The sequence below is a fragment of the Phyllostomus discolor genome, chromosome 1 (genome assembly GCF_004126475.2).
Source record: "Phyllostomus discolor isolate MPI-MPIP mPhyDis1 chromosome 1, mPhyDis1.pri.v3, whole genome shotgun sequence".
NCBI classification, from domain to species: Eukaryota; Metazoa; Chordata; class Mammalia; order Chiroptera; family Phyllostomidae; genus Phyllostomus; species Phyllostomus discolor.
The window spans coordinates 121483546-121497895 of NC_040903.2; the positions used below are offsets into that span (position 1 = coordinate 121483546).

The following is a 14350-nucleotide window of genomic DNA, read 5'->3' on the forward strand; positions in this document are numbered from 1 at the left end:
TCAGAAATAATCACGGGCGTCCGCTTCGGAGAAGCTCGCGAGAGCCGGGGGAGGGCTTCGGAGGAATGGCCTGGGCGCCGGCGGCCGCTGCCCTCACTGAGCCTCTCCGCGCAGTCCACACTGGTGAGCGCCCCGGCTGACACGGAAAGCAGAGCGAAGGAGGAGCAGAGCAGGCGGAGGAAGGCGACTGAGCCGCGCAGCCGGCTTTGACGTCGCCCGGCTGCGGCTAGCAGCTCGCGCTTTCAGCACGTAGCGCACAACGTGACCACACACAGCCTTCCCCTCCGGCAGCCCGGCAGCCCGTCCTCAGTACTCGGCTTCATCCTCCTCCTCCTCCTTCTCGCCTCCGCTGCGCGCACCCCCGCGCACACCCAGGGATTCCAGCGGGCGTCCAGCCCAGGGAGCTCTGCCGCCCGGCCCGGCACCTCTGACGCTGCTGGGGCCGGAGCGGAGGCCACGCAGCCGGGTGTCTTCCTCTGCCGGCCGCTCCCGCGTTCACCTCTGGACGCCAGCACTACGTTAGTCCAGGCGGGAACCCCTTCTGCGGCTTCCTTCTCTAAACTCCCGCGGGTCCCAATCGCCCCCACCCCTCCACCTGGCGGGGGCGGCGCGGGAGCGAAGAGGACGCGCTGTGCCGGTGAGCACGCGTAGACTAGTGTGCGGATCAGGTCTCTGCTCCTGCCTTCCGCCTGTGGCGGTGCCTGGACTCTGCTTTCGGCTCCGGAATTGCTGTGGCTGGCCCGAGGCCCCTCTTCGCTGGCGGGGCGCTGAAGGCTATTTTGGAGAGCGGTGGTGGTGGCAGTGGCGACAGCGGCTGAGTCTGGTGCCCGGGAGAGCTCCAGACGCACACTCCGCTCCTAGTCGGTTCCTCTCCTCCTCCTCCCTCCTCCTCCTCCTTTCCCCTCCTTCCCACCCCAGTCCCCCTAGTCCCACTCCTCCTCTTCCTCCTCTTCCTCTTCCTCCTCTTCCTCCTCTTCCCTGCTCGGCGATGCGAGCCTGTATCGTGTAACAGGATTGGCGTTGCAATGGCAACTGATGGAATGGGGGAAGGCAAGACAGCAGGGCTGGGGGCTCCGGACTGCGGGCGGGCGGGCCCCTACCGCCGCTTGATGCTCCTCCGGGGACCTTCGCGAGTTACTTTGTAAAGGCGAACCCAGGCGAGGAAGCCTCTGCTCGGTACCTCGAGTCGGAGGCCACTTCCTGCTCTTTGGCTATCAGCGCCAGGCTCGCACCGCTTGGCACCCCCGGCCCTTTGCCCGCGCCCGCCGCCGCTGCGGAGATCCAACCCGCTCCTCTGAAGAACACTTCGCATCAAGGCTCCCCTTCCCTTCACGCTCTCCCTTCCCTTGACGACCCCGCTCCTCCCCAGCGTCTGCGATTTTTCCAGCGCTCGGTGTGAGTGAGGCGTGCCTGTGAGTGTGTGTCAGGTTATTGTGTTGTGGGAGAGTGTGTGTCTGTGTGTGCGTGCATGAGTGTGGGGTGTGTGTGGCCCCTGCGCTCCGCTTACGGCCGCCGCCGGGGAAGGACGGACGGACGGCGCTTCCCTGGGAGAGCGGTTCCTGGGCACCTCGGCGCGGCCCGGGTGCGAGTGGAGCGCACTCGCCTGGCCGCCGGCCTCCTGAAGGTCCCGCTGCTTCCCCCCTGGGCTGGATATGTTCATGTTCACGTGAAGATGGATTTAGTGTACGGTCTCGTTTGGCTGCTGACAGTCCTCCTGGAGGGAATCTCTGGCCAAGGAGTGTACGGTGAGTGGAATCGCGACGCTATAGTGACCTTGTGATTCTTAGGCAAGATAGGCTGGTGAGCGAAAATGCACGACTCGCGCGGTTCCGGGCCCCTCCCGGCGTGGCATTTGATTTACACTTCATCACGTTATTGGGAGCTATAAGGAGGCACCATGAGCGCTGCGGATTGGGCTGCAAGCCGCTGCCAAAGCACCTCGGCTAACGCTCGGAGTTGGGTCTAGCCGGCAGCATCGCACTCCCGCGAACCAGTGGCTTTGCACTTGATTTATCCCTGCTGGGGGCCCGAGCTCTAGCAGTCTTTGATTTAATAATGATTTGGCTCCTCCTGTGCCTCGTGTCTGTGGCGCGGTTTACCCCGAAGGGAGGCTTCGAATGTGACCCCAGTGAGCTCCCCATCCCTTTCTGGCTTTCTTCTCCCCACGTTTTCCTTTTTGTGTGTGAATGCCTATACGACTTGATTTTCTGGCTCAGGAAGTGGGGTGACAGTTGAGTTGCATTCTGCACCAACCATTGCCATGAGCACTTACTTGGGGAGGTGCAAATAGCAGGCAAGATTCTCCGTGCCAGACACAATTAAGGAACATGTTTGTGTGAATGGATGAGCAAATGCATGAATGAACTGATGGTCCAGTCCGCGAGTCTCAGCTCGGGGCAGGACACCAGCTCACTGCAACTGGAACACAGACTCAGTTCTCTGAAAAACCCATTTCTGGGATGGTAAGGACCAGGAGAAGGGCAAGCTTGTTAATTGGGAATGTTTTTAAGTCCTTAAGAGCAAATCCAGGTTCCTTTGCCTGTCAGCAGTTGGCACCCTTGGCTTTGGGGACAGAAAGATGCACTCATGCACAGCCCCAGGCACTGGCTGAACTGCATCTTCTCCTGGGACAAGCAGGCGGTGCCACAAAGGAAAAATAACTTTTGTGATCTTGAGATGTGGTAAGGAGGTTGGGAGAACAGCCTTTGAGGGGACAGCAGGCCAAAACTCTCCCACAGCTCGCCAGGGCTAATATCTAGAGAATGTGTGCTGGAAATCCAGCCCACTTGCCCATAGTCTCACTCGCGGATTTGGATTCCAGCACTGCAGTGCTAGGTGAATGGCTGCCCCCCTCCTCCCGGGAAAGGGTGTGTTAGTGGAAATATAGGACTTTTTCCTGCAGACGCTAGCTAGACTTGACTGTGGACTGTAGAGTGGGCTGGGTAGAAGGGGACCTTGAGTCCTAAAACTCTCTGAGATCACAGAGTGTGCAGTGGGTCGACATTTGGGAAGAAAATGGGGCAGATCCGACCTTTATACTATCTTCACAGTGTTCTGCCTAGGGCTGAGAAGTGCTGGGGAGTGACCTGGAGAGCCTCTGCCCCCTCAGTATCGACCCCTGGCCTCCCATGCACTCCCTCTGCCACTCCCCTTTTGTGTCTTTCTAGTTCCCTCCTTGTTTCCTACCAAGAAACCTTCACGTTCTACCACCTCTAGGCATCTTCATTTCTGCCCCCTTCCTACTTCATCCTTCCCAAATGGGAGCGAGCTTGCTTGATGGTGGTGATGATGGTGGTGATGGTGGTGGTGGTGGTGTATGTGTATGTATGTATGTATGTATGAAAGGGATGCTGAGACTCCGGGCAGATCTTACTTTACTTCTAGGCTGACAGTTGGAGGTGGGTCTTTGAGGAGAGCAGGAATTCCTTTAGTGCTCTTTTACCTTCTGCCACACTCTGGTGTCCTGAGCAGCCCAGGGTGGCCATGATTCCAGGGATGGAGGAATTCTAGAGTTAGAGCCTTCTCAGGGAGCTGTTCCTTGGTGTGGGAGAGTCTGAATTCCTTTTATCCCATGTCCGAGTCTTTTTTATTTTTTAATTGTGTGTATGCATGTGCATGTGTAAGGAATAATGAGAAGTGAGAAAGATTGCCTGGAACTGTCTGGATTAGAAAGACATGGTTCCAGTTTTCTGGCACTCTTTGTAATTCAGATTATTTGTCCTGGCAAGTCTTATGTTGAGTAGCGGAAGGGTGAGATTTAGGAATGGAGATGAGTAGAAAACAATCGCATTAGAATAATCCTGTGCCCATGTTGGTTAACAATAAAGAAGGAGGCAGCTCTGCTGTTGAACTGTCATTGTGATGAAGGTGGTGGTCTTTTTAAAAAATGTTAATATTAATGTTGCTTTTAGTCACTTAGCTAATAATAGAATCAGCTTTGTATGAAAATTAATCAGCTCTCCTGGTTGTTATAAATGCGAACTATTAGGTGGGTGAAAAATGTATTTATATATTACTTTTCAACTATGTCTTACATACCACAGAAGTGAGGTTCTCAGTGTGGAAACCCCGAATCTTCAGCATCACCCTCACCTGGGAACTTATTAGAAGTGAAAGGTCTCTGTGTCCCAGACTTTCTAAACAAGAAATGCAGAGTGTGTGACCCTGCAGTCTGTGTTTGCTACCTCAGGTCATAATTCTGATGTGTGCTAAAGTCTGAGAACCACTAGTATATATTTCAAAGTTCATTTGACTTTGTAAATCATGACTTTTCTTAACCTCAAGGAGTTTTATTTTTATTTGTGGAAGGATTCATGGGGAAGAGAACAGTTTATTTTATTTAGTTATAAAACATTGGTCAGTTGTAAATGACACAGCCATAAGAGTGAGTATAAGATTAGGAAAGTGTGTTTTGAACATTTTACATGAAGAAAGTTAGAAATGATACTATATTTTTAAAAGCATGGCAATTATGAACAGAGACTTCAAAGACCTAGATGGGAACTTTGCTAGTATTAAAGTCTGTATCCAGTATCCCTTTATTTGCCTAGCTGTAAAACTATTCATACTACACAAAAATAGTATCGTTTCTGATACTGTTTTCTAGTAGTGGGTTCAAGAGGAAATAAAAATTGTGTTATAGGTAATTCAGGCAAATCACTTCATTGCAGCCTAATGTTATATACATGATTTACACATATATCACTGTAACCTTCCTTTTTCAAAATAGCTAGTCAATCCCTTTACTCTTCCACATCTTGGCTGGAAAAATGATCATGAAATTCAGATTTTTTAAAGTAACTGAGAATACATGTTTTAATGTACAGATTATGTTGTACTGAGTTACTATAATCTTCTGTTGCACCCAATCAGGTTGACACCCATGTGCACTACTTAAGTGTAAGTTTCTGCTATAGACATAGGATCTTATTGTCACTTATTTTGGGATATTGCCTAGCAGATTAACTGCATAATTGCTGAGATTTGTGTATGTGTGGCAGCTGAGTAAGGGAGATTATCCTTTAATTTATACCTGCCTACCCTCCATTAATAATTCTGATATTATGAAAATATTTAAAAATGACATTTTCTTATATATTCTTTACATATTCCATGGCATAACTATAATAAAAAGTATTTGAAAAAAACATAAAAAACACTGCAAAAAATTCATTATAGTAGAGCAGCATCAAAAAACATTGTGGACTTCCTTAGAAAACTATGTCAACTATTCTGATGGAAAACATCTATTTGCCAGCATCTATATTTGCATAGTTTTAAAAATCAGTTTTCATAAGTTACTGAGTTTTAAAATGTTATTTGTATTGTTTTCCTCAGAATACTCTTGGGATTTTAAAATTTTGTTTTAATTTTATTTTCACTCAATTAATCATCACTGGAAAGCAGACATCATCTGGTGTTCATTTTTGGCATTATTAATTTCCTTGCGCCCCCATGGCATTGGTTTAAGGGTAACTGATTGAACAAAGCATTAAGGATCATAGTGTAAATTCCAGATAATGTGTCTGCTCATGGCTATACCTAGAGCTGAGTGATCAAAGCATTTTCCTAATTTCGGGGGTTTTCTTTGTAAGTTATTCTGTAGTAGCAAGCTGTTTAGCTGCCTTTTCTGGAGATGCTGTTGATAATGACAATATTGAGAATCATATCTCCTATAAATGTGTCAGTTGTCTTGCTAAAAGAGAAAAAAATTGCTTCATTGACACACACTGTATTTTTATGTCTGGCCCATCATAGTCTTAATTTCCAATGAGACTAATAAAAGATTATAATGGTATTAACACAGGACAAATCCCCACTACAAAGGAAAAACAAAGTAAAGTTCATGTCTGAATAGTTTTTAATGGGAACCAAATCAACCAATGGTGTGGTATCTTGAGATAATTAATACACTGTCTCTAAATAGCTTCCAAGATGTACTAGAAGCAACAAATAGAATAAGTTTATGAAACCTATGTATATGATGAATTAGCAAGATACATTCACTCAGTTCAAGTTATATCAATTAATCTCATACAATTGACACCCAGGCAGTAGCTGGTTAGAAAAGGCTCAGAGGAATTGGGAATCAGGAGATTAAGATAGACAGGAGGGATCTGGAAGATATTTCCAACTCTCAGTGGGTTGAATCTGGATAGACAGATTGACCCAAAAGGATAAGGATGCTTTGGAAGGTCAGTTGACTATTACACTCAGCCTCAGGATGTTTCCATCCTTGCAACAAAGGTATCTTAAATGCACCAAGTTATGATTGTTGCCCAGTTTGAGTTTGCAGAGACCCTGTAGTCAGATAATGCTTTTGATTGATCATGTCTTTAGGGTGTCAGCCTGTAGGAGAGGAGGTGATGACTTTAAAAATGTTGCTGAAAAAAATCGATTTGAAACTTTATCAAATACAATGAGTTCTACCTATGTCTCTTCACACTCCTCACCCAACTGTTCCTGCACGTACACACACACACACACACTCTTACATTATCACCACCGTGCCCACCATCACAAGGAAAAGTGGGCAGTCCTTTGTATCTTGGGATTCTTTTTGTCCATTCAAAGTTGTTCTTGCTGGTCATGTGACTGAGAATTCTCATGACATGTGGGAAGATTATTTTAGACAGCATCACTGCTTATGTCCTGGATGTCCTTGGGGGACCCTCTAAATGGATTATTAGGTATTTTAGATTGAGCAGATTGACCAGTAAGTCTAAGGAATCATTTCTAAAGAGTAAGTCAGAGTGCCAGGGTTCAGATAATAAGCAATTCAGGGGAAGGATGTCTCAAAAGAAGTCTAAGAAAGCATTTTCATGATCTTGATTTCTTGGCTTAATTTTTATGCCACTGGTTATGACTCTTATTGATATTGTAACATTATTTTAGTTTTTGTTTCATAAAGTGAATCACCTTAAACCTCTTGGGGAACCAGAGTTTGAGCAAACTTTTTTGAAATAAATGCAATCTGTGTTAATTTAAATTTAGTATTTTAATGTGATTGGGACAGGGCTCATGGGGGTGTGACTAAGCATTAATGTTATGGGTCATTTTGTGTGTTATCAATACAGTGTTAGGAACTGTGGACTTGGGTTGCTTTCCAGGTATAGAGGTGATTCATCACTCACATTCTCTGGCCTGGTCTTCATGCTCGGGAAGAGTCTTCAAAGAGCTGGGCTGTGAAGGCTTGTGACCCTCAGCCAGATATACCTCCTAGTCCTGGAGCTGAGCTTTCAGGCTGGTGCTCTTTGGCAGCTGCAGTAAACTGAGGGAATGTGCTGTCGGGTCTGAGTTGAAGTGAGGAAGATCTTCTCTCCTTTTTGGCTACTTTAGAAGGACAAGCAAAGTATTATATTTAATGCACTTGAAGTATGAATAAGTGAACATTTTTAGCTTCATTGTAATTGCTATTAACAGAAAAGTCCCACAATGTGAAATTTTATTTCTTTGCTTCAATGACTGTCAACATAAATCTATTACTTTGAGCAAACTGAATAAATGATTGCATTCATAGAAAACTGTATCCTATTTTTACTTTCAAATCCAATTAATAAACCTTTGGCTTTTAAAAAAATCATAAAGTTGTGAGAAGAGAATTTAAAATGTCATTAAATCATCCCAGTAAATTTAAGACACAAAGCTTCATGTTATGCCAGTCCAGATGGTTGTCTATGCTATTTGTGAGATTTCTTTACAGAAAGAAATTTCATGACTTTTTCCCCCAGAATCCAGTCACTTTCATTGGATAGATATTTTTTGTCAACTTACTAAATTCCTTCATGCTCCATGATTGGGGCATGCACTGTTACTTTACATTTTATACCAGTACAGTTTGATTTTCTTTCTTTTTTTCTTCTCTAATAATGTGATTTTATTTTTTATTTTAATTGTTGTTCAAGTACAGTTTTCTATCTTTTACCTCCATCCCAGCCCACCCCGCAGCTCTCCCTACTGCCCTTCCAATTCCACCCCACCTTGTTATTGTCCGTGTGTCCTTTATACTTGTTCCTGTAAACCGTTCACTCTTTTCCCTTGAAATTCCTTCCCCTCTCCTCTCTGGTCACTGTCAGCCTGTTCTCAATTTCAGTGTCTTTGGTCACATTTTGCTTGTTTGTTTGTTTGTTTGTTTTGTTGATTAGGTTCCTGTTAAAGGTGAGATCATATGGTATTTGTCTTTCACTGCCTGGCTTATACTTCTCCAAGGAGGACATACAGAGGGTCCAGAGACACATGAAAAGATGCTCAGTATTGATAGCATCTATCAGAGAGATGCAAATTGAAACCACAATGAGATACCACTTCACACCAGTCAGAATGACCATCATAAACAAAACACAAACAATAAGTGTTGGAGAGGTTGTGGAGAAAAGTGGACCCTAGTGCACTGTTGGTGGGATTGCAGACTGGTACAACCACTAATGGAAAACAGTATGGTATTTCCTCAGAAAACTAAAAATGGATCTGCCTTTTGATTTTCTTTCTTAACTATACTACCTTGTACTGATCCCAGTTAAGCTCTTTGGTTTCTTTGTGCTCTTCCAATATACTATGACACTTCTAATCTTGATTTTCAAAACACTTTGTTTTATCCCCTGTTGATGTCATTGGATAAATTCAGTAAGAAAGATGATTTCCAGTTCATAATCCAAATCATACATTTCCTAGGAGTTTACAATCATAGAAGATGATTTCAAATATTAGGAATATACATTTTTGCTATTATACATTTTCTATACATTTGTTAGTTGAAGACATTTTGTTAGGAGGAAAGGTACTAGACATTATGATGTAACTTATTCTTTTTGTTTTTTTTGGTGTGCTACCTCTACAACTTTGCATAAAATAGGAGCCATCAGTTTCTTACTGTTCTCAGTCAGAACTATACTAAGGACTGTTTTGTGGTTGACAGATGGGGTCAAGTATGTGACATGTCACCATATCTGCAAGCAGCATATTTCATGTCTTTGTTACAGTGAGAATGTGAGGGATGAAAATAATCGAGCGATTCTGTGGAAAGGGAACCATGGTTCTCTGGAAGAGGAAAGGCGGGTTTATAGCTGGGCCTCCCAGAGTCCTGAAGGACAACACAAAAGACAGCTGCAGCCTTATAGAGGCGAGATAGAAAGAAGATGCTTGTGTGAAAAGGTTGCCAGAGAAATGTATCTTTCCTTTAAGTAATGGCAAAACTGCAAAATATTTTTTTCTGAGATAATTAGAACTTTTCTCATGTGCATCAAACTGAGAAAGAAAAAAATGCTGTTTGCTGAAAGACATCTTTAGGAAGATTTTTCTGGTCTCCTGAAAAGGGAAGATGAGGGGATATAGGAACTCTTACACTGAGCCTGTAGTCCCTGTGAGCCAGGTAATCCTTCCTGCTCAGTAATCATGTGGCTCAGGTACAACAGGGACAGAGCTGCAGATGACGCAATAGGGCTTCCTCTCTGATACATCTGAGTGGAAGTGTAAATCGAGTCCCCGCTTCGCCTCAGGTAGACTTCCTACTGAAGAAGAGGAGGCTAAAAAGGATAGAAAAAAATCTGTGAAAGTTACGCTACTTTTCAGATATCTGACCAGTGGGGATTCCACACAGATTCTGGGCAGAGTTAGGTTAAATTTTGGCTACTTTAGTCAACATATTAATGTGTAACTGCTGTGGATAACACATAGCAGCTATGTAGTGAGGCTGTGAATTCAGAGTTTTACAAGTTGAGGAGATAAAGTCAAAGATAAAATAAAGCTCTGAAAAATATACAAATGTTTGTGCCTAGACAAAAGACAGCAGTTACAGTTTGTGTCATGGTTGGAGGAAACTTGCAAAAACTGATACTTTATAGGTTGAGCCTTGAGAGAGAGTTGGCATAATGTAAGTAAAGAAGGAGGAAAGAGCATTCCTACTGAATGGATCCCAGCCATAGGAATGAATGGTGGCACAGAAAGAAAAATTACACTGTAATTTGTGTTTAACAGTCTTAGCAATTTCTCCAAGGTTTACCCGGACTAGAAAGATGTATGTGTATCTGTCCTTTAACCTATGCCAACCCCCCCAAAAGTCTGTAAGTTTGAAAAATAAATTTCATTGTGTGAAGCTCTGGAACTTGCCCAGACATTTATGTCCACAAAAACTCTGGCTTTGTGTGTTTTTGGTTTCAAGCCAACTGACCTGCGCGGCAGAAGGAAGATAGACTACTGCCTGTGAAGTTCCTGTGGGATGCTGGGAAGTCCCCAGTTCCTGGCAAACTTGGGAAGCTTTGAACCTACATAGCAGCTGCTTTTGGGTTTAAAGTCAAATACTTTCAAAGGCTTTTTTGAAAAAAAAAAAAAGAAAAGAGCTTCTTTATCAACTCCAGTGAAAGAATTACAAAAACTGACTCCACACTGGGCAATAAGGCAAGTTTCAATATATTTCGAGAAATGGAGCATGTTCTCTGACCACAGTGCTTATAAACTAGAATTGAATATTTCATTACATTTTTTAATTTCTTATTTTTATTCTACTACAGTTTTCCCAATCCCCCCCCGCTTTGCTTCCCTGCCCCCAGCCCACCCCTGCTCCCACAGTCAATCCCCACCCTGTTGTCCATGTCCATGGGTCACTCATACATGTTCTTTGACTAGTCATTTCCCCTTCCACCCACCATTATCCTTCTCCCCCTCTTTCTGGTCACTTTCAGTCTGTTCCATGTTTTCTTGCCTCTCTGGTTCTATTTTGCTTGTTAGTTTATTTTTCTTCATTAGGTTCCTCTGATGGGTGAGATCATATGCAGTGCTATTTTCAATAGCCAAGTGCTGGAAACAGCTTAAATGCCCGTCAGTAAATGAGTGGATTAAAAAAATGTGGTATATTTACACAATGGAATATTACTCAGCCATAGAAAAGAAGGAGCTCCTACCTTTCATGACAGCATGGATTGAACTGGAAAATATTATGCGAAGTGAAATAAGCTTGTTGGTGAAAGTCAAAGCCTTTTCAAAGTGCCCACTGCTTAGAAGCAGTGGACTGTGGATTTAGAATTATATAAAACATCATGTTGTCCCTTACAAATGTATAAACAGTGAGGTTAATGCATTGCCTTTATGAAAAGAGAGGTATGTATTTTCACTATTGTTTTTTATCCTTGTGCAAAGCAGCATGATATGGTAGAAAATTGTCAGGCAATGTGGGCTTTCTTCCTGTTTTGCTGCTGCTATACTGTACTGTGTGACCACAGGCAAAAATTTTACCTGTTTTTCTCTCAATGTCCACATCTAATTAACTCTTAGGAAAGTGGGTTCTTACTTAGAAGAAATGTAATTGACATCAAGAATAACAAAGTATACCTGAAGTAGAGGGACAGTTCAATGAGAATTTCCTCTATCTTCTTAAAAATGTCCTAGCACTTTTTAGCACTTGTTAGCATTGCAGATAGATGCTCTAGCAATTGGACCTCATAATAGGATTGTCACTAGGTCTTAGTACAAAGTAATGGGCTGGGAAGTAAAAGAGAGCAAGTCATTTTGTTTTTCTGGAAAACATATACCAATGTGTCAGTCTAGCAGAAAATAACTCCAGTGGTGCATTTTTAAACAGCACATGTAATATTAATATGTACATGAAAATGGTATTTGATACTGAATCGCATATGCACAAGTAGCTGTTATTGTTCCTCAGGCCAGCCTCCTCTCAATCCAAATGACCCTGGAGTTTCTCCATTTGCTCCTTAATGGTGGGGGTGGAGGTGGGGGCCTGGAATCCCCCCCATTTAAGAGCTCCAAAGAATATTAGTGTAACCTAGACTGTATAGTCATTACTGTGTTTACATGTGTGGGTTCAAATATATGTATAAATCTTATTTTTGTGTCAAGAAGCAAGAATAGTCTCAAAACCCTGTCATTTTGAGACTAAGTGAAAAATAGAACCATATAAAATAATCCATTCAAACAGAATAAATTAAAATTATATTCGTAAGCTTCATGATGCCATATTGACTTTGCTAAGCAAGTCTCCTTAAGCATGCACACACAGCACACTGGGAGAGCCTTGAGCTGTCATGCAGTTTTGACGTCACCAGTGTTACTTCAGTCTCTTAGAATTGGTGAAGTTATTATCGAGATTCTGATTTAAGAAAATAAATTATTCAGGTTCTGAATGAAAGTTTTTCATGGCTTGTTTTTCATGGCTTATTCTATTTGCTACTGTAATTCTCCCCATCTTTTATTCACTTACATTTTTCATTCGGTCCATGTTTTCACACTGGACCACCTGTACCCTTTCCTTGTACAGAGCTGTTATATCCTAGTTTTTGGTCTTAGTCCAAAATGAATCAAAATTCAGTCTTCGGCTAATTTTGTCCTTACTTTGTCATACATAGATTTACCTAAGCATAATTGCCTAAAGAGGCACAAAGCTCTTCCATTATAACCATTTCCTGTAGTAATGTAAGTTACATAGTAACATCATCACTGTGAAAACTGAAGTTGAGAAGGTTCCCATCTTTTTTTTTCCAGGTTCATGTTTGATTTCTGTTCTGTACATACCATTGTGGTCAGAGAAGATGCTTGATATGATTTCAGTCTCTTGAAATTAAGACTTGTTTTGCATCCTAATGTGGTCTACTCTAGAAAATATTTCATGTGCACATAAAAATAATGTATATTCTGCTGCTTTGAGGTGAAATGCTGTAAAAATCTCAATTAAATCTCTCTGGTCTAATGTGTATTTAAGGCCACTGTTTCCTTGTTGATTGTCAGGAAGATCTATCTGTTGGTATAAATGGGGTTTGAAAGTCCCCTAAGTATGACTGTGTTACTGTCAACCTACCCCTTTATGTTCACCAAGATTTGCTTTACATATTTAGTTGTTCCCAACATTTTTTCTATTTTTTTAGTTAAGACAAGAATAACTCTCGGTGGGCTGAGCCTGAAATAATCCACCTTTTTACTTGGAGGCTACTTATTCTCTGATTGTTTTCTGTGTTTCACTATCAAACATCCCTCCAGCTGCAGCTGCTGGGGTTGAAAGTGAACAACTTCCTTCTCACTGTAGATCATGATTTTACTGTTGAAGTGTGTTATGTGATGGGGTAATTCAAAAACCATTTATGTATTTTTTAAAGATTTTATTTATTTATTTTTAGAGAGAGGGGAAGGGAGAATGTAAGAGAGGGAGAGAAATACCAGTGTTTCTCTCTATGTGTGATTGCCTCTCACATACCCCCTACTGGGTACCTGAACCTCAACCCAGGCATAGGCCCTCACTGGGAATCAAACCCATGATCCTTTTGTTTATAGACTGGTACTCAATCCACTAAGCTATACCAGCCAGGTCTCAAAAACTATCTAAATTGTTTATCTTTTATTACCATTGATAATTTGCTTATTAATCCCTTAGCTCTTTAAGCTTATACAAAAAACAGTTTCAAAGAAGATATATATATGCACATACATATACACATACATGCATGTAATATATATATTCAAATACATACATAAGCATAACATATTTATTTGTATACAGAGTATATGTGCATATATACTTATATATATATTACCTATTTTTATATATACTTGTTCCTATATATTAACCATGTAAGTGTGTGTATGTGTATGTTTGTGCATGTATATCCACAGAGTGGATCTCACTGGCAGTCGCTGAACTTGAGGGTACGATTAAGGAGGGAGGGATGTCCCCCTCCCCTTGCAAAGTGAACTAAGTGCTGACAACAGGGCATGTAATCTTTAACCTAACATTCATTTGGTTTTTAAATATCTTTTCTACTACCTTCATGTTTATATTGTTCACCAGTTCACATTACCTTTAGAAACTCATGTTATTTCTCTCTTCTACTTTTTTTTTCAGTTGACAGATGAGAAGTTTTTCTTTGCTGCATAATAGCAGTACATGGGAGGTTTGTTTTAGCTATACCCCAGTGACGATTAGCACACTGCAAGGCCAGCATCACTGGGGCACACTGAAGACCTTCCCTCCTACTCTGTTAGTTAGGTCTTTCCTCCTTTTTAAAAGTGAGGTTTTGGAGCATCAAAAATACCAATATTGAAGTGTGGATAATAAAATACACCCACACATCAAATTTAAGTAACTTGGGTCATCTGCCTGTTTTTTATTACTGAAAATAACGTAGGGTATAGTGATTTTTCATAAAATAACTTCCATTTATGAAGTGCTTACTCTGTGTCATACCTTGTATTAGGAGTTTTAGATACATTATGCCATAGTCTAATCTTTAAATGAGGTAGATGAGAAAACTGAAACTCATAAAGTTTAAATAACTACCTTATAAATCCTGGTGGCTGAATGTGACATTTAGGTAAAAATCAATACTTGTATATATTCCTATATGTATTATTA

The 14350-nt window shown here is 42.1% G+C and overlaps 1 protein-coding gene across 1 annotated transcript in view; it reads left to right on the plus strand.

The window, feature by feature from the left end:
• The first annotated feature begins 228 nt into the window (after window positions 1–228).
• The window catches only part of MDGA2 (MAM domain containing glycosylphosphatidylinositol anchor 2), an 859730-nt gene continuing 845608 nt past the window's right edge, over window positions 229–14350 (plus strand). The window contains exon 1 of the mRNA XM_036028780.1: window positions 229–1745. Coding sequence (XP_035884673.1) covers window positions 1469–1745 — 277 coding nt within the window. The 5' untranslated portion in view covers window positions 229–1468. The remainder of the gene's footprint in view (window positions 1746–14350) is intronic.